Source organism: Ranitomeya imitator, chromosome 4, assembly GCF_032444005.1.
Source record: "Ranitomeya imitator isolate aRanImi1 chromosome 4, aRanImi1.pri, whole genome shotgun sequence".
NCBI lineage: Eukaryota > Metazoa > Chordata > Amphibia > Anura > Dendrobatidae > Ranitomeya > Ranitomeya imitator.
The window spans coordinates 181,991,537-182,012,524 of NC_091285.1; the positions used below are offsets into that span (position 1 = coordinate 181,991,537).

Sequence of the window (20,988 nt, forward strand, 5' to 3'; positions counted from 1 at the left end):
GTGAAACCAGCATTATAACACCTGGCTCTGAATTCTCACTGTGCCGGCAGCTGCGGCCTCCAGGTACACAGAGGCGCTACCAGACCTCACAGATAAGCCCCAGAGGACTCTCACGTCACTGGCTCCTAGCCGGGCCCGCGGCGCGGAGCGTACTGGGAGTTGTAGTTTGATCCGCCCCCATTTTTCTATTGGCTGCTCTCCGCTCTGTCTCGTGTTCTGTAGTAGTCCTACTACGCGTGCGCACACCGTCGTGTAGTACCAGGCGGACAGAGAAGTGTGGAGATGGCCGCGTTCAGGATGAGAGCTGTGGCCGAACAGCTCCGGAGAGTGCAGTCACACGGCGCCCGGCACAGCAGGTAAGAGCAGGCACGGCTGTACCGCAGGTGCACCACCCATAGTGTTCTGTGTATGGGACCGTGCAGGTCTTTACATGGCCGTGACCGCACATTATACGGCTGGACGACGTGCACGGTACAGTAGTGTTTCCATAGTAACCGCTAAAGAGCCGGCGCACACCTGCTGCAGAGGAGGGGGCACTGTAACCCGGGGGGGGCTGCTTGGTAACGGGAAACTGCGGATGAGTTGTCGATGCGGGGCCAAGTATCACGTGTGCCCGGGGCTGGTATACAGACTCTCCGTGTAAGCGCACAGCAATGATGACATTTCATAGGCTGAGGTCTCATTCTGTACTGTGCATAGCCTGCTCTCCCTCCTCCTGAAGATTGGTGCCCCCTTCGCTCGCTCTCCCTCCTCCTGAAGATTGGTGCCCCCTTCGCTCGCTCTCCCTCCTGAAGATTGGTGCCCCCTTCGCTCGCTCTCCCTCCTCCTGAAGATTGGTGACCCCTTCGCTCGCTCTCCCTCCTCCTGAAGATTGGTGCCCCCTTCGCTCGCTCTCCCTCCTCCTGAAGATTGGTGTCCCCTTCGCTCGCTCTCCCTCCTCCTGAAGATTGGTGCCCCCTTCGCTCGCTCTCCCTCCTCCTGAAGATTGGTGCCCCCTTCGCTCGCTCTCCCTCCTCCTGAAGATTGGTGACCCCTTCGCTCGCTCTCCCTCCTCCTGAAGATTGGTGCCCCCTTCGCTCGCTCTCCCTCCTCCTGAAGATTGGTGCCCCCTTCGCTCGCTCTCCCTCCTCCTGAAGATTGGTGCCCCCTTCGCTCGCTCTCCCTCCTCCTGAAGATTGGTGTCCCCTTCGCTCGCTCTCCCTCCTCCTGAAGATTGGTGACCCCTTCGCTCGCTCTCCCTCCTCCTGAAGATTGGTGACCCCTTCGCTCGCTCTCCCTCCTCCTGAAGATTGGTGACCCCTTCGCTCGCTCTCCCTCCTCCTGAAGATTGGTGCCCCCTTCGCTCGCTCTCCCTCCTCCTGAAGATTGGTGTCCCCTTCGCTCGCTCTCCCTCCTCCTGAAGATTGGTGCCCCCTTCGCTCGCTCTCCCTCCTCCTGAAGATTGGTGACCCCTTCGCTCGCTCTCCCTCCTCCTGAAGATTGGTGCCCCCTTCGCTCGCTCTCCCTCCTCCTGAAGATTGGTGACCCCTTCGCTCGCTCTCCCTCCTCCTGAAGATTGGTGACCCCTTCGCTCGCTCTCCCTCCTCCTGAAGATTGGTGACCCCTTCGCTCGCTCTCCCTCCTCCTGAAGATTGGTGACCCCTTCGCTCGCTCTCCCTCCTCCTGAAGATTGGTGACCCCTTCGCTCGCTCTCCCTCCTCCTGAAGATTGGTGCCCCCTTCGCTCGCTCTCCCTCCTCCTGAAGATTGGTGCCCCCTTCGCTCGCGCTCCCTCCTCCTGAAGATTGGTGACCCCTTCGCTCGCTCTCCCTCCTCCTGAAGATTGGTGCCCCCTTCGCTCGCTCTCCCTCCTCCTGAAGATTGGTAACCCCTTCGCTCTCTTCCCCCCCAACCTATGATTTGGTGCCTCCTTTGCTCTCCCCCCTTCTCCAGATTGGTGCCTACTTTGCTGCCCCTTCCCCAGATTGGTGCCCCCTTATCTCTGCGCCTCCCAACAGATTAGTGCCCCCTAGGTAGGCTTGGAAGGCTGTACATAGTGAATCCACTTGTGTTCTCATTGGCTGGCCGCCTTGCTGTGTGCAGCCGGTCTCGTGTGTGCTCAGTGAGTAAGGGACGATAGATATGTACATGGAATCAGTATCTGATTAATAATCTAGTGTTGTCATTTACACAACATTGTGTAATAGATGTAAATAGTTACACTGCCAGTATTGTCCATCTGGAGTCAGATGCTGCCATCATTGTTCCTTGTATTGATCTCTGAAAATCTGGCCACAGATGTAAGATGGCAGCGGCTCCTTAGATGGAGGTTATTTCTACAAGAGATGATCAGAGGGCTTAAAAATCTTTCTCTAAGGCTACGTTCACATTCGCGTCTTTGGACGCAGCGTCGTGGACGCAATGCACGACGCACGAAAGACGCATGTAAAACGCAGGCATTTTTGGCGCATGCGTTCAAATATATACATATATATATATATTCTTTTCAATGTCTAGACACCGTCTATACACTTATCTATTTTTTAAGTAAAGAACGCATGCGTCGTACAACGCACAACAACGCAAGTACTTGCGTCTTCTGCATTGCCAATACACTTCAATGGGGTTTTTGACGCATCGATGACGCAAATGCAATGCAAGTGCGACACATGCGTTTTTAAAAAAAATTTGGACTTAGAAAAAATGCAACATGTTGCGTTTGCCGCGCCCTGCCAGGTGCGTCGAAACAACGCATGCGTCGCGAAACGCACCAAAACACATGACAACGCATGCCCATGCGTCCCCAATGTTAAAGATAGGGACGCATGACGCATGCGTTGTTTTGCGGCGACGACGCTGCGTCCAAAGACGCGAATGTGAACGTATCCTAAGGGTATGTGCACACGTCAGGATTTCTGGCAGAAATTTTCTTGACAAAAACCTGACATTTCTGCCAGAAATCCGCATTCGTTTTTTTCACTTTTTTTTGCGGTTTTGATGCATTATTTATGCATTTTTGATGCGTCTTGCGTTTTTTTCAAATGCATAGAATAACGGGAAAAACGCAGAAAATCCACAAAATTAATGAACATGCTGCTTTTTTTACCGCAACGTGTTTTTTTTTTTTTGTTGGGAAAAAAACGCATCATGTGCACAAAAATTGCAGAATGCATTCTAAAGGATAGGATGCATATGTAGGCGTTTTGTAATGCGTTTTTATTGCAAAAAAAACCTGAACGTGTGCACATACCCTAAATCTTCTTCTTTCTGCTCACGGAAGACATGATGATTCCTCGCTTAAAGGGATTGTACACTGCTGCAGTAGTGGGCAACCCCTTTTATTCCTGTAGTATAAAGTTCTAGGATCTCAGTGGATCCCACTATTTGGGCGGCACCTGTTGTAGTCTGACTATGGCGGCTTGTGCTGTGAGACATTCAGACTGCGCATCATAACCGCACGTGTGTAAAGCGCTGCGGAATATGTTAGCGCTGTATAAAAATAAAGATTATGTGAAGTCAAGACTAGAAAAAAAATAAGTAGAAAGTTTCTTCTAGAATTCCCTATCTTTTACTATGTGCTCATCATTTAGGCATCAAGAAGGAAATAAAAACTAATCATCTTCATCATCGGTCCACCACCGCAGATGTCTTCAGCCGCGAGGGTGTGTCTGTATACTAATATATTACGGTAATGACTATGTAAGGCTACGTTCACATTAGCGTTTTGCGTGTTTACGTCGGGCGACGCAGCGGCGACACATGCGTCATGCGCCCCTATATTTAACATGGTGGGCGCATGGACACGCGTTGTGCTGCGTTGTGCGACGCATGCGTTTTTTTTGCCGCTAGCGTCGGGTGCAGAAAACGCAACAAGTTGCATTTTTCTTGCGTCCAAATTTCGGCAAAAAATAACGCATGCGTCGCAAAACGTAGCGTTTTTGCGTGCGTTTTGGTGCGTTTTTATTTGCGTTGTGCGTTGCGTCGCCGACGCAGCGGCGCACAACGCAAATGTGAACGTAACGTAGCTGTAGAATAGGAGATGTGCTGCTTCTGGGAGCTGAAACTCTGCTGTGTGTGTACATAGATTACCCTAGTTATCACATGAAGGGACAGCTCTCCTATCTACCTTACATTCTGGATCTTCTGGGATCGGGGTCTGCAGGTGGGCTAACATAGCCCCATCTATGAGCACAATCTCATGGTCAGCAATGTACATAGATATCATTGTGTGCCAATACAAGGAAGGGCGAGTAAAGCGTTTTTTTTTTTTTTTTGTTTTTTTTTATTATAACTATATCCAGGATTTTCTGAAACGGGACAACCTCTATCCCAGGAAGACCACATTGTACCCAAGAATATTTCTACAAGTGTATGAGTCCCTGAAAAAATGGACACACTGATGACACCAGTACCATTTTTTTCATGTGATTAAACACGGATGTGTGCACGAGGCCTAAATTGCAGAGGAATATGATGGCGCTATAATCAAGCGTAATAAATCTAAACATTGGTCTGATCCCGTTAAGGTGCCCTACACTTTAAATCTGGCCCAACCTGCTGATACCAGTGGGATTAGCCGGCAGCCTGTGTATGGGGGCAGCCTCTTGACGCTTCCTGAAAAGAGAATAGCAGATTCGGGGGAGAAGGATTCGACGACACGTTGTAATTCCAAAGCCGATCCTTTGTTTTGGGGCAGAGGTGAGCGGCCCTGATAGAGAATACGGGAGCGCTTGGCTAACACTGCCTGGGTATGGGGGACATGGCTGTCGGCTGAGTGATCGTTAGTGAATACTAATGTATGGGGGCTTCCTTGTGTTTCCTGCCTCATGTAGCAGCTGTGTGTATGCAGGTTTTTCCGAAATGCTGACAGACACCAGTCTGGTGAAACCGAACATGACTGTATCTGTGCTTCCTTTATACTATCCTACAGGTCCAACCCTGAGTGAAGGGCACCGTGCCCCAGCAGATACATGGGCTGATAGACGTTGTTAAAGGCGAATAGTTACTTGTTGATCTCGGTCAGTCCGGAATGGAACTATCTCCATTTCCACTATTGCGTCACTTCTACTATTGCATTAGGCATTCTTTCCATTGGTCTCGGCCTGCTGTACACCTCGTAGTTTCAGTATGCTTTCCAGGTAATTGGAGCTAATGAGGGGCAAAGGTTACATATCTGGAAGGCGTCTTTACACAGTGTTCAGTGTCAGATCATTGCGTGTTCTTTCTGGCTAATTATCAGCCTTGGTGGTCTCAGCTCTTGTCAAGGTGTCTGTCTGGAGATAAAGGCACATTGTTTGTTCCCATTTGTTGTGAAAGGCTAGCGATGGCACACTGCTGCAATGTGTGTGTGAATGGCGCTACCACAATCGGTGAGGGCTTAACTATCAGACCAGGTTCACACGTTCAATATTTGGTCAATATTTTACCTCAGTATTTATAAGCTAAAACCAGAAGGGGAACAATCAGAGGAAAAAATAATAGAAACATATGCACCACTTCTGTATTTATCACCCACTCCTGGTTTTGGCTTACAAATACTGAGGTAAAATACTGACCAAATACTGAACGTGTGAACGTGGCCTTACACTGTGCAGAGCAGTAGCTCTAGCTCAGTAATGGTCACATTGGGTGGGTTCAGCCCTTCTATCTGGACTTTTCTGGTGAAGGGACCCTTCCATATGACTGCACAAGAAATCCACGAGTAAGCCAGCTTGCAGTGTGAATCTGACATCCAAGGCATGTCAGCTTGGAAACGTTGAAAATCCAAATGTCAGATGGGTTGTGCCGCAGATTCAGCTTTGGTATATTTGTTACAGACTTGAAGGGTTTATCCTTTTTCCGTAAACTTTACCCTGCCAACCCTGCAGACTTTTTTTTTTGGTAGACCTCATTCATTTTACAACAAATTCCTCAATGTACAACCTATAACCAAATCACAAATTGTGAGAAACTGCATGTTTTGATGCGTGGTTCTCTACATCAAGATTGGGGTACAATCAGCGCTTTTCTCGCAGAAAATAAAAAATAAAATAACAAGAAAAAAGCCACGACAATTTGGGATTAAAATGTAATTTTTACAGTGATTGAGATTAATTTTCCTGCATTATTTTCCTCCCTAAAAAAGCTGCAAAAACCCAACTACAGCCACGATAAAAAGTGCATTGTTTTTTTTTTTTTGTTTGTTTTTTTTGTTTTAAATTTTCTCAGCCTCCTTGATTCCAGTGAGGTAAAATGCAGACATTATTGACATGCAGCCTTTTTGACTCCACAGGTCAAGAAACATAAAGGGAAAAAACCTCCCCAGTCTTACTCGCGTTTTGCAGCTACTGTAGGAGGCCACCTTTTCTATAATATTAAGCTGAGAATAATTCTACCACTTGATCGGAAGGTGTGTACCTTGCCGTGGCTAGTGCAGTGCTTCAGTGTGCATCATTTTTAGACTACGTCCCACGATTAGGAATATTAGCGTTTTGGACGCAGCATATTTTTGCTGTGTTCATTGCTACACTTGCTTGTTAGTACTCACGTATTCACCACATGTAGTGACATTCAATTGGTCAAAATCTGCAGTGGAGACAGAAATTGACACGCTGCGGCTCGTAACCTGCACCCCGGGTAGATGGAAGCACAGCGGGCTCAAATGTGCTGCGTCCAAAACGCACTATTACTGATCATGGGCACGCAGCCTTAAGCTATGTGCACACATTGCGGATTTACTGCAGGCCAGATCCGCAGCGTTTTTTCCACGCAGAAATGCTGCAGATCTGCAAGTGATTTACAGTACAGTGTAAATCAATGGGGAAAACAATTGCTGACTGTGCTAATGGTGCGGAGAATTCTGCACAGAAAACGCTGCGGATCAGAAGAAGGAGCATGTAATTTATTTGTGCGGATCTGCAGTGTTTTTGTACCCATTCCATTATAGAAATCAGCAGGGGAAAAACGCATGAAATCCGTAGTAAATCCGCATAAAAAAACGCATCACATCCGCACCTGCGTTTTCTGCCAAAAGATGCAGAATTCGCACAAAAAATTCCAGAGGCTAATCCGCAAAGTGTGCACATATCCTTAGAAGCCACATGACACAGCACACTAATTTGCGAGCCATTTTTGCCACGCAATTTTCAGGCTATATATTCCAAAATCTGTGTACAGGCATCATAAAAAAAAGAATTCTGAATATTCCATAAACTTTCCTTCTGTGCTGAATAGGTCTCTGTACTGGTGAAAGTGGTTTTCTAGCTGCAGCCTGTGTGTAGGGAACCTCCTGTAGGGAGGGGGAAGGATTAGTATCCAGACAGTGAGAATCCATTCTCCTCACTCTCGCCTTCACGTAGTCACTTCAAGATTATAGAGTGTTCGTGCTGGGGAGGAGAGGCCCGCCACAGAAGAGGGGGAAACGTCACACATCTGTGCTATGGGGCAACACTGTACTCCTGTGACTTCCAGGAATGAAAGCTTTGCTCAGTCACATGTCCTTATACGTGGTATTCTCCCTACACCTCAGTGCTTCATATGCCTGCACATCTGTGCTGTGGTCCTAGAGACACTTCATCAGCTTCTCTGCTGTGCATGAACGCTAAATCTGTCAGCAGTTTTTTGCTATGTGATCTGAAAGCATCATGGTGTGGGAGCGAAAACACTGATGTGTCTTGTCACTTACTAGGCTTTGGGCTTGTTTCAATAAAACCTGCTGACAGACTCCCTTTAGCTGCAACTTCTTTCAGATTGCAAGTGAGGCCAGGAATGCCAAGTTTCCATATGACATTTTTCCACGCTTTATTTTTTTATTTGTGCAGAAATATGCTGCACTAAAAAATTCAATTCAAGCAAAATTGATCTGATTGCACAAACACTGTGCCCACTGTGGTACCTCAAGCCTGCAAAAGCGCATGGGGGGGGGGGGGGGGGAGGATTTGTCTTGGGACCATTGTTATGCTAGGTTCACACAGGTTGTAATTCCCAAAAAACAGCCCTGATGGGGCCACTTCGCTCCAGTGAAGCAGAAAGTGTCACCTTGGACATTTTCTGGCCTTTGTCCTGGCAGTATTTGTTTTTCTTCAGACACTGGTCTGCCATTTTTTTTGTACGTGTTGGGAAAAGATGAACACTTCCAAGATGGTGGCCAAACAGTGTCCAAAGTTGCACCTTGTGCTTCATTGATGTGAGTGGCTCCAACTAGGCTCTGTTTTTTAGGATTCCGACCGAAACCCTGACTTAGTGTTCAGCAGAAAGCACTGTATAATATTAACTAGATGGTGGCCCGGCCATGTAGTATATTGCCCGGTCACGTAGTATATTGCCCAGCCACGTAGTATACTGCCCAGCCACGTAGTATATTGCCCAGTCGCGTAGTATATTGCCCAGCGCCACATAGTATATTGCCCAGCCACGTAACAGGTTAAAAAAAGTTAAAATAAACATATACTCACCTTCCGAGGGAGCCCTTGTAGTCCTGACGCCTGTGTGCGGTGCACGCGGCAGCTTCCGGTTCCAGGGTTGGATGAGCGCAGGACCTGTGATGACGTCGCGGTCACATGACCGTGACGTCATGGAAGGTCCTTCTCGCATACCATCCTTGGCCCTGGAACCTGCTGCTTGCACTGCCGAGGAGAGGACGCGACGACGGAGGGTGAGAATAGCAGGTTTTTTGTTTTTTTTATTATTTTTAACATTACATTTTTTTTCTATTGATACCGCATGGGCAGCATCAACAGTACAAAAGTTGGGGACACACAGGGTTAATAGCAGCGGTTACGGAGTGCGTTACCCGCGGCATAACACGGTCCGTTACCGCCGGCATTAACCCTGTGTGAGCGGTGGCCGGAGGGGAGTATGTGGGCGCCGGGCACTGACTTCAGGGAGTAAGGAGCGGCCATTTTCTTCCGGACTGTGTCTGTCGCTGATTGTTTTGCCATGACCAATCAGCGACTTGGATTTCCATGACAGACAGAGGCCGCGACCAATGAATATCCGTGACAGACAGACAGACGAAAGTGACCCTTAGACAATTATATAGTAGATAATCTCCATTCCATGGATGTTTACATGAGAAAAGGGGAAAACGTGATAAAAACAAGTACAGTAATCTTAGACAATAGAAGTCACGACTGGTACAGGAGGAGAGAGGACCACCACCTTTCAGCCTCATGTGACCGCTTCTATAATATTTCACTTAACACTGTAATTCGAGGCGGTCCGGTTGGATGGGCGTCACTGTTCATCTGGCGCCTCCTATCCTCCTATCTACTTGTGATGCCGTCTTCCTCTGCTGTGTATGAATGATGTGTCCTATGTCAGCCACAGTGTACACCTTCACGCTTCTGCACAGGCGCGCTTCGAGGTCAGAGCAAAGTACTGTTCTGCGCATGTGCCGAGAAAGGCCAAAGAGAGAAGTGGCGCTCTCCTAAAATAGGACCATTCGTCAGGACGAGCACTTTGGTATATGGGAGTTGGGCAAAATGGCTTTATGGGGGAAATTAACCTGGGCCGCACGAATTTTCCCAGCGCGTGCACTGTACGTTGTCGGGAGAGGTGGTGGTCACGTGATTGCAGGAATGCGATTTGCTTACATGCGGTGACGTGCTCCGTTCTGTTCACTTCACCTATATTGAGCTAGGCTGTGCACGACTAGTCGGAATGTGGCTGGAAGTATGCAAATTGCATGCTCGCGGTCACATGACCACCCGGCCTCGTCGCCATCAGCGGAGAATCTCAACTGCTTGTGCTCAGTGACTGCAGACTTCCATCCCAAACCTGGACAATTCCTTTAATAAATTAGACCAAAGTTATTCGCTCTTGCTGATTAAAATGCCTTGTAGTCAATTGCTCATTACACATTTCTGTACAAAGAACATCAGAAATGTGATTTAGTAGTAGGATGTGCGTAAGAAAAGTAAATATTTGCAGTGATTTCTCCTCTAATGTTTTGAGATGATTGTAATTACCAGTGCAGGACAACATTACATAATGCCCCTGCAGTGACTATCCAGGAATAACCCATTGTTTCTGGCAACACTGTAGTAAATTAGTAGGGGTCAAGGAAGAGGCACTACAAACACAATGGCGTCTGTCTGCCAGCCCTATACAGGCTGCTAATTGAGGAAGCCCTGTAATTTAGATAATGTTCCTCCGTTTGTCCTGCATGACTATATGTGGTCTGGCTTACTGCAGCCTTTAGTTTAGATATGGATTGTGGCTACAAAATGGGGCTAGAAAGCTGCTTTATTGCTAATGAGAAATATCAGCCTTTCATAACTTGTATTTAATCTGTAACCCTTTAATATCTTAATGACAGGAGTTCAGTGTGTGCCTATAGTGGTGCCGCTCCTCAGCAGAGAAGTTCCGGGAACCAAACCACAGGGGGCGATGATCAGTCTTATAGTGTGAGATCGCTGGAGAGGAAGACTGTCAAGCTGGAGGAAGAAGTTAGAGATTTAACAGTAAGTTTATTGTAAGACCTGGTAACGTTATCAGTGATGTTGTGGGAAAGTCCTGGGCAGCTCTCAGATTTACAATAATGCCGAAGATTGTACAATCCTCTATATTGAAATTATAATACCAAGGAAAACTCGTGGAATTATGGAAATCCTATCAATGGTAGACAAGTTGAAAATATACAATGATGAATAAAATGGAAACAAATCCTCTTAATTTAATCTGTATCAAGTATGAGTGTAACATGCCTTGGTCCTGCTATTAATGAGGTTAAAGGGCACCTGTCACCCCGAAAATCGTGGGTGAGGTAAGCCCACCGGCATCAGGGGCTTATCTGCAGCATTCTGTAATGCTGTAGATAAGCCCCCGATGTTACCTGAAAAAGGAGAAAAAGACGTTATATTATACTCACCCAGGGGCGGTCCCGCTGCTGGTCAGGTCAGATGGGCGTCTCCGGTCCGCTGCGGCGCCTCCTATCTTCTTTCCAAGACGTCCTCTTCTGATCTTCAGCCACGGCTCCGGAGCAGGCGTACTTTGCTCTGCCCTGTTGAGGGCAGACAAAGTACTGCAGTGCGCAGGCGCCGGGCTTCTGACCTTTCCGGCGCCTGCGCACTGCAGTACTATCCTCTGCCCTCAAGAGGGCAGAGCAAAGTACGCCTGCGCCGGAGCCGTGGCTGAAGATCAGAAGAGGACGTCATGGAAAGAAGATAGGAGGCGCCGCAGCGGACCGGAGACGCCCATCCGACCTGACCAGCAGAGGGACCGCCCCTGGGTAAGTATAATATAACGTCTTTTTCTCCTTTTTCAGGTAACATCGGGGGCTTATCTACAGCATTACAGAATGCTGTAGATAAGCCCCTGATGCCGGTGGGCTTACCTCACCCGCGATTTTCGGGGTGACAGGTTCCCTTTAATGGTTGTCTGAGAAATGGTCTGCCACACTAATACACTTGGGCACAAAATCATCAAGATCCGCTGCTGGCAGCTTTTGTTTGCAATTGGCGACCGATGGGTAAGGAAGAGAGGAGACTTATGGGACACGGACAGAGCAGGGGGGAAGCGCTGTGGGATCGCTGTGATGCCCTTTTTTTGGGGGGGGGAGGAGGGGACAAAAGTGATTAAAATATAATTGCATTTTTATGGTTTGGCACCAATATCTTTCCATTCTACTGCTCTCCATTGTACGATTGTAATTGCAGATCTACCAATTCAGCAGTAGTTTCTGAATACTGCATCATGTGACAGGGTCTTTTTCTCAATCACATTCTTTAATATTCTTTTTTCTTTGCTAGGAGCTTTATAACAAGGCAGTAGAAGACTCTGAGACTGTACGGAATAAAACAAAGAAGTTTGTGGAGGATGCAAAGCTCTTTGGTAAGAATCCAGGTTCTGGGAGGTAAATGTTGAAAGCACCGCTCCAGCGTTTTGTTTTGTAAATTGCAGTGCTGGAGTAGTGCTACTAACATCCCTGCGCCTAATATTATACTCACCACCTGTTGTCTTTAGCTCTTCTCGCGCCATTCCAGTCCAGCGCCACCTTCTGACCACTACATCGGACTGGCCGGAAGTCAGAGGTAACAGTCACAAGCTCTCAGTGCTCGTCTGAGGGCCAGGGCGAGGCTCTCACAGACTTGCATTAAAAAGAAACCTCCGGCTCCCCCAGCAAACACTGGAACAATCTGGTAGGGCACGGACTGCTAGAGACCGACCGGCGTGGGTAAAAGATGAAGATTAGATTAGACCTTAGATTGGTAGCACCACTCCAGCGCTGCAATTACAACAGTTTTTATTTTTAGTTTTTTTATTTTATCGCAGAAAAGTGTCTGAGCCTCTACTTATCAGACTCTTCAACTCCCTCTGCCTTCTGCATGGAGCCTCTTTCAGACGTCAGTGTGTCCGGTACGTGTGGTGACAGTTTTCACGCGTACCAGAGACACTTACACACGCATTCAAGTGAATGGGTCTGTACACATCAGTGTGTTTCCAAGGACCAAGTGTCCGTGGGCATGTCTGTTTTCTAACAGCAGCACGGGCTGCAAAACGTCCCGCACACCTTCACACGGATGCTACACAGGGATGTCATCAGATGGGAGTAATAGTCCCATCAGCCGCCTCCTGCTCTCACTGTCACCACTTGAATATAGCTCCTCATTCTCCCCTGCTCGCGCTGATCGCCGGAAACACAGATTTCAGGGATGTGTTACATATTAGGCTGTCTGCTATTTCCATACAATGAAGGTTTTATGACAAGGAGATTATCACCACATGGACCAGAGTTCATGCGATCCCTGTTCTGACCATGCCCCCTCCTCTGATAAGCAGCTCACTGTCCCTATACTATGTACACAGAGCTGTGGTGTGGGCAGGGTAAGCTTTCTGAGCTCTGCTACATGCTGCTACTTTACTAAAAGACTGATTGTGTCACAACTGCTGCACACAGTAAACTAAGTGACACATTGCTGGAATCGGGGTCTCTTTCCTAAATTATACTGCTCTCAGAAAAGGTAGCAAAAACCTGGTGACAGATTCCCTTTAAAGAATCGCATACATATAATATTTTTTTTTCCATTCTGGATTGGTATCTCTAATGCATGTTCCCTGTCGTTGTAAAATCCTTACCCAGGCGCCGTCTGCTACTTGCAGCGTGCTGGGTCTCTCCAGTGTTTGCTGGGTGAGCTGGAGGTCATTTCTCTGTGTAAGTCTATAAGAGCCAGAACAAGGCACTCATGGACTTACATTGAGAGTTGTGATCGTGACTTTTGGCAAATTACTAGGGGCAGGGTACATGGACTAGTGATGCCACCGGTGATTAAATAGAAATACAACATTGGAGTGGCGCTTTAATGGTCTTCATGGCTTGTCACTCAGCAGCTCCTCTCACACAAGCCACAGAATGTCTCATTTCTGCCATAGAGAATTCCAGTAAATATCAACTAAGAAGATGGTCTGGATATTATCCAAACGGGACGGCTATGTGTGAGTGAGGGCAGGGGTAATGAAGAGAGAGGCTGCTTCTGTACACACCACAATCATTTATCAGTGCATAGTGCTGGTGATGCTCATTGAAATGATTTTATTTGCTAGAGTATTTTATATTCTTCCTTCTAACCCTTTATTTGCTATTATCAATATAGGTAAATCATGTCTGGAGCGCCCCTCAGTGGTTTATCAGTGGTGTACCACTAATAGTGGTAGACTGTGGCCACTATGGAGCTTGTGATTTGGGGGGGACCTGTTGCTTTCAACTGTATTTGCATCCTCTTTGTAGGGGGTGATTATACTGTTTGCGGGGCAATGTGGGGGTCAGTATACTGTATGCGGGCAATTATACTGCATGGAGTTCTGTGGGGGGGCCACTGTACTGTATGGAGTTCTGTGGTGGGGGCCACTGTACTGTATGGAGTTCTGTGGTGGGGGCCACTGTACTGCATGGAGTTCTGTGGTGGGGGCCACTGTACTGTATGGAGTTCTGTGGTGGGGGCCACTGTACTGTATGGAGTTCTGTGGTGGGGGCCACTGTACTGTATGGAGTTCTGTGGGGGGGCCACTGTACTGTATGGAGTTCTGTGGGGGGGGCCACTGTACTGTATGGAGTTCTGTGGTGGGGGCCACTGTACTGTATGGAGTTCTGTGGTGGGGGCCACTGTACTGTATGGAGTTCTGTGGTGGGGCCACTGTACTGTATGCAGTTCTGTGGGGGGGCCACTGTACTGTATGCAGTTCTGTGGGGGGGCCACTGTACTGTAAGCAGTTCTGTGGTGGCGGCCACTGTACTCTATGTAGTTCAATGGGGTTGGGGGGGGGGGCACTGTACTGTATGGAGTTCTGTGGGGGGGCCACTGTACTGTATGGAGTTCTGTGTGGGGTACTGTATGGAGTTCGGTGGTGGGGGCCACTGTACTGTATGGAGTTCTGTGGGGGGCCACTGTACTGTCTGGAGTTGTGTGTGTGTGGGGGCCAGTGTACTGTATAAAGTTCTGTGTGGGGGCCACTGTACTGTGTGTGTGGGGGGGGCACTGTACTGTCTGGAGTTGTGTGTGTGGGGGCCACTGTAGTGTATAAAGTTCTGTGTGGGGGCCACTGTACTGTATAAAGTTCTGTGTGGGGGCCACTGTACTGTGTGTGTGTGGGGGGGGGGGGGGCACTGTACTGTCTGGAGTTGTGTGTGGGGAGGGGGGCACTGTAGTGTATCGAGTTCTGTGTATGGGGGGGCACTGTACTGTATGGAGTTCTGTGGTGGGGGCCACTGTACTGTATGGAGTTCGATGGTGGGGGCCACTGAACTGTAAGCAGTGTTGCATTAAACATCGAGCAATATGATCTCTCAGTGTAAGGTGTGAAATATCTAATTTTCCTTTTTAAAAATTTGCTACATGGTGGAGGAATAAGTCCGGTTGTGACTTTAATCTACATACCGTGACAGTCCTGTGTAGCATCTTTTAGAGGGAGTTTGCTCACTGTTCCCTCTTCTTCTCGTAGGTATCCAGAGCTTCAGTCGGGATTTGGTAGATGTGGCAGATCTCCTGGAGCAGGCTGTGGAAGAAGCGGAGCAAAAAGGGATGAAGGAAGTGTCGGAAACATTATCTTCGATTGAAAGGAAACTGCAAAGTATTTTCACAAAACACGGACTATTGAAAATGACCCCCATGGGAGGAGATTATGACCCCTATGACCACGAAATAGTCTGCCATGTGCCAGCAGAAGGCCGGAGGCCTGGGAGTGTGGCCACCATACAGCAGGATGGTTACAAGTTACATGGTCGGACCATACGTCATGCTCACGTTGGAATTGCAGTGCTAACACAAGAGTGACAAAGATTTGGACTGATTTGTATCTCCTGGGTTCTTCTGAAGAATCCCCTTTATTTATTATCAGTAGAGTTTAGATCACTTGATCTTTGGTTTATTCTGTTACCTGGACACATTACTCAAAGCCTTTACTCCACAGCAGTCACTGGTACTTCCACTGCTGGAGTGCCTTACTGTGACCTCCCACTGGGACAGTTCTTGCACTGTGCCTACCAATCATCTCTGGGATTAAGGGACTAATTCACGACTTACTTATTTATTGTTAGTTTATGGCACAAAGAATAGATAATGGATATTTATAGAATATTCTCCTCTAACTGTCCAAAGGATTAGCGTAGGTGCTTTCACTGGGGCTGCGTTATTTAGGTTGTTTTCATTTCTTCTGAAGCATCTTCCATCTCCCCACACGCCATCAATGTAGAAGTAGTAGTAGCATTGTCTCACCAAAGGGATTAGATCGTTTTTTTTGTTTTTCTAACCTTAACTGGAATGAGGTTGGTGTTCTCCAGTGGTTCTTGTTTTACTTTTGCCTGTTGCAGTGTGATGAGGAGCTTCTTATCATTAAGGGTTATTCCCATCTTCATAGATGGATATTGTCAGATGGAGGTTGTAAAAACCAAGCACTTTTCCAGTTTACTTAAAGGGGTTGTCTGCCAATGGGACAACCCCTTCCCAATTGGATTGTTTCCCTGTCAAACATAAACACATGCTCTACTTTGGTGTCGGCACTCTTTCCGGGGCTCACTTGAGGTGCTAACTCATGTGAGCCCAGTGCCCAATCAGTGCCGGCTTCTCTTTCCTCGTCTTCTGACGATTAAGGCTACTTTCACACTAGCGTCGGAATCTCCCCGTCGCAATGCGTCGGGCAGAGATTCTGACGCTAGCGTTTGATGCACTGCACAACGGGTGCAGCGGATGCATTTCTCCGGCGCATCCTCTGCCCCATTGTGAGGTGCGGGGAGGTGGGGGCGGAGGTCCGGCCGCGCATGCGCGGTCGGAAAAAGCGGTCCGTCAGGAGCAAAAATTGTTACATTTAACGTTTTTTGCTCCCGGCGGTCCGCCACAACACGGCGCAACTGTCGCACGACGGTTGCGACGTGTGGCAATGCGTCACTAATGTTAATCTATGGGGCAAAAACGCATCCTGCAAACAACTTTGCAGGATGCGTTTTTTGCCATAAACGACGCATTGCGACGTCTGGCAAAAAACGCCAGTGTGAAAGTAGCCTAAGTTATTGAAAGGAAGTGAGCTGCAGCCGCAGATTCTAAGCACTATGCTAAAGCAAGCTGAGATTTGGACAGTTTTTGGCAAGTCTTTACATGTTCAATAGGAAACAGCATGTTCTACTGCTTAGCTGCAGTGGCCGGTCTCTAAGGCATCAAGCTTTTAAAAAGTGTTAATATCTGAACATTTGAAAACTTTAATAAGCAATAAATTGAAAAACTGCTTGCACTAAAGGTACCGTCACATTTAGCGACGCTGCAGCGATCTAGACAACGATCCCGATCGCTGCAGCGTTGCTGTGTGGTCGCTGGAGAGCTGTCACACAGACAGCTCTCCAGCGACCAACGATGCCGGTCCCCGGGTAACCAGGGTAAACATTGGGTTACTAAGCGCAGGGCCGCGCTTAGTAACCCGATGTTTACCCTGGTTACCAGCGTAAACGTAAAAAAAACCACAAAAAAAAACCAACACTACATACTTACCTTCCGGTGTCTGTCCCCCGGCGCTGTGCTTCACTGCACTGACTGTGAGCGCCAGCTGGAAAGCACAGTGGTGACGTCACCGCTGTGCTCTGCTTTCCGGCTGGCCGGCGCTCACAGTGCAGAGAAGCACAGCGCCGGGGGACAGACAGCGGAAGGTAAGTATGTAGTGTTTTTTTTTTTTTACGTTTACGCTGGTAACCAGGGTAAACATCGGGTTACTAAGCGTGGCCCTGCGCTTAGTAACCCGATGTTTACCCTGGTTACCAGTGAAGACATCGCTGAATCGGCGTCACACACGCCAATTCAGCGATGTCTGTGGGAGTCCAGCGACGAAATAAAGTTCTGGACTTTCTGCTCCGACCAACGATGGCACAGCAGGATCCAGATTGCTGCTGCGTGTCAAACTGAACGATATCGCTAGCCAGGACGCTGCAACGTCACGGATCGCTAGCGATATCGTTCAGTGTGAAGGTACCTTTACAAGCACTATCCAACCATACCCATTTATGAAATGACCCTTTTGATGTGGGTTCGCATATGCCAGCAGTGGTGTCACTAGTGGCCAGGCCGGCATAGAATCTGAGAAATGCAAAATTGTGCCTATCTTATGCTGCCTCTTTTCTCACGTATATATTAAATGGCACACAATTGTGGAAATGGGACTAGCAGAAGTTTGAATTGTTGTGCATTTCTAAGTACTGGGCTTTTGTATTGTTACAGCTTTGAATCGGTGTGTGACTTATGGTTATTTACACAGCTAAGAATCATTCTGGTCTTCCCTTGAATCTGGAATATACAACAGACTTTTGCATTGGGTAGACTCCCTCCATATTCTATTTTTACATTTTAGTGGGATCACTTCAAAGAATTACACACAACTTTTTGGAGGATGCTGTATTGAAAATCGTAGTCCACTTCACTTTTCAATACAGTTAAAGGTGTTATATTAACCGGCATATAGTTTCTAACTACCTACCTGTTGTGCCCGGTGCTGATGTCTGCTGGCTCAGATTGGTCATGGACTGCTCCTGGCTCCCGGTGATATTACGTCGACAGATCCCCTTCTTCTTTCTCTCTGCACTGTTGATGTGGTGTGACTTCCAATGTCAGGCTCTTTACATAACTGTGGGAGCCAGCTGTCAATTAACATGACCTTGGTAGTCACACAATGTCAACAGAGCAGCCCTGAAGAGAAAAATCTGCTCTGACGTGATGGGCTATGACTGCTCTGAACCGGTGAATTGTGATAATAAAAACTAACAGTCTGATCAAAAGCACTGCTGGATTGTTTTTTGCTTACGCGAAAAATCAATGACCTCTGAGCCCTTAGAGCTTATGCAGACGTCTGTGGATTTGAGTCTGATCTCAGACCGCAATGCATAGCCTGGTCACAGGCCTCCCACCCCTAGCATGACAGTCTCCTAGAAATGCAAGAAGCTGCCATGCCCCTGTTGGGAGACCCGCATCCAGTCAGACTGAGATCCACGGATGTCTGAACAAGCCCTCATACCGCTGGCATGGTCAGACTTCCATATGGTCAAGGGAAATCTGCTAGGTTACTGCATGAGTAAAGGTAACCAATATAAGAAGGCTGCAGATGTTTTGTTGTAATGCATAAAACCCACTAAAAATGTTTGTGTAAGAGGTATGAAGTTCATGGTATTTATTACAAGCCAGAAAAAAAAGCTGCAAAATAACTGGGAAGGAAACCTAGAGACTGGATTTCCTTTTTAGAGTCCAGTATTACACCCCCTAATCATCTGAATGTGAGGCAAATTGCTTTGTGCAAAATTTAGTTTTGGCTGTGTAAATGGACATTATTTTATTTTTTTCCCCCGAGCATAGCCCTGCATTCTCACTTACAGATATAACGAGATACATAAGTTACTGTGTGAATGAATGTATTAAGTTTTAAGCATTCTTTCTGTAAACTAATGTTGTTGTCATGTAGTAATGCTGACCCCCTATGTATCCCTGAGCTCTACAGATAGGGACGATGGGCAGAAAATTGCATAGTAGATGGTTTGCAGCCTCACGTAGGTGGGATCTCCTGCCATTAGTACGACAAGTCTTCCGTTTTCTTAACTTTCTTATTTTCTGTTGATTAGTTTTATATTGTAAATAATTATTTTTTTTTGAAGGGGCTGTACTTTTATAAAGGGGGTTTAAGAATAACATTTCATGCTGTTGGAATGAAGGAGAAATGTTCCCCGCACGGGTCATTTGTAGTGAACTTTAGGGTACCACGTATGCACCCTTGTCTACCTCTGTACATGGCTAGTACGCTGTCCTTGTGACTATATATTTCTGTACGTTTTGTTACTGGAAACACTACAAGTTCTGTGGCTCTTCTATGGGGCTTATGTACGGTGTCGACAGACGCATGTGACATGGTGTTTCTCTGTTGGTCTTGTATAGTGGTGCAGCAAAGCATGAAATGTTGTCTATTCAGGGGACAGTCATTGTTTTTCACCAAATAAAATTATTTTCTGTGCATATTTAGTACTGTAATTCTAATTTTTATATTTGCCTTCTGACACCATATTATCCAATTAAGTTTTCCATGACTCAGTAAAACCTCATCCTTTTTTTGTAATTTGTTCGGTCTTAGCATTTTCACAATTTTCATTCAGCGCCTATTGTCCATGAATAGCAGTTCTGCACTTGGACCTTCATCCATATGTTGTGTACATAAGGGCTATTCTGCGTGTCTCTAGAAGCAAAGATTTGATTTGTGAACCATGATATATTACAAACTTTGAGAATGTCCTGTGCAGAATATTTTGCATTAGTTTAGAAAAGCAATTAAATTTAAAATAAAACTAATCCTTACTACCCATGTTAAAGTGAAAATGGATTGACACTCTGTACAGAGTTGAATTCAAGGCTGCAAGTGTTTGTTCTTCATTCTTTTGCAGAGTAAGGAGCACCTTCTGGTGACCAGCAGGAAGTACTGCAGAACATTTTCAGAAAACTTAAAACATTTCTGGAGATCAAGTTTTTTTTTTTATTTTATGCCACCAAACTTTTAATATGGCTAGGTTCACACAGCACAGAGCATGGGGAGCAAGGAGAATTGGAGCTGATAACGCAGGAAGAGAGACATGTCATAGGCATCACTGAAACTTGGTGGGATGATACATATGATTGAAATACAGACCTTGAGGCGACAACTTATTTATAAGGAACAGGCCTTAAGAGGGTGGAGGTGTTTCATTGTATGTTAGGAAAGCGTATATATCTCCACAGAGATCCAAGCTTCAGAGAATGGTAGCTCTCTATAAGCTCTTTTGGAGAGGACAGAAAGGACACGTGTTTACTATTGGCCACCTGGACAGACTGAAGATATTGATGAACTCTTTACATCAGATGTCTTTTTTCCTTAAAAAAAAAAAAAAAAGTATGATCAATGAAGATTTTTACTATCCAGATATTGGTTGGGAATCTCGCAGGCAAACTAATGAGCCCAGAAGATTCTTATCTGCTCTCGCTGACCACTTTTTTTTTCTAAAGGTAGACATTAGTGATGAGCGAGTATACTCGTTGCTCGGGTGGTCTCCGAGTATTTGGATGTGATCGGAGATTTGGGTTTTGTTGCCGCAGCTGCATGATTTGCAGCTGCTAGACAGCTTGAATACATGTGGGGATTCCCTAGCAACCAGGCAACCCCCACATATACTCTGACTGGCAGCAGCTGTAAATAATGCAGCTGTGTCAACAAAAACTAAATCTCAGAGCACTAACAAAAACTCGGCGACCACCCGAGCGTGCTCGGGAAAACCTGAGCAACGAGTATACTCGCTCATCACTAGTAGCGGCGAGAACGAGAGGATCTGCCATCTTGGAACTAATTTTTACCAACAGGGAGGAAATGGTTGAGGAAGTAAAGATGGCTGTGAATTTAGGAGGCAAAGATCATGCAATCTTTGAATTTTGAATTACAAAATAAGGAAGACCTGCGACGACTCAGACTTTTCAAAGTTGAACTTCAGAAAGGCAGATTGTTAGGAAAGGAATGGAATGGCTGGATGTTCTAAAGAACAAAAATGGATGGGAGA

At 46.8% G+C, this 20,988-nt stretch overlaps 1 protein-coding gene across 2 annotated transcripts; it reads left to right on the top strand.

The window, feature by feature from the left end:
• Window positions 1-242: 242 nt before the first annotated feature.
• On the top strand, window positions 243-16,823 carry GRPEL2 (GrpE like 2, mitochondrial). 2 transcript variants are annotated; one of them, XM_069764143.1, is made up of 5 exons: window positions 243-356; window positions 3,569-3,666; window positions 10,276-10,420; window positions 11,708-11,789; window positions 14,895-16,823. In XM_069764143.1, the coding sequence occupies exons 2-5, from the start codon at window positions 3,623-3,625 to the stop codon at window positions 15,224-15,226; spliced, it is 603 nt and encodes a 200-aa protein (XP_069620244.1). In that variant the 5' UTR covers window positions 243-356; window positions 3,569-3,622; the 3' UTR covers window positions 15,227-16,823. The 2 variants fall into 2 exon arrangements, with proteins under 2 accessions (XP_069620244.1, XP_069620243.1); XM_069764142.1 differs by lacking the exon at window positions 3,569-3,666.
• Window positions 16,824-20,988: the final 4,165 nt, after the last annotated feature.

Coding starts and splice junctions, on each gene's coding strand:
- GRPEL2 (XM_069764142.1), top strand. CDS start 283: ATGGCCGCGTTCAGGATGAGAGCTGTGGCCGAACAGCTCCGGAGAGTG. Junction 357..10,275: donor CACGGCGCCCGGCACAGCAG/GTAAGAGCAGGC, acceptor TCTTAATGACAG/GAGTTCAGTGTGTGCCTATA. Junction 11,790..14,894: donor GGAGGATGCAAAGCTCTTTG/GTAAGAATCCAG, acceptor TTCTTCTCGTAG/GTATCCAGAGCTTCAGTCGG.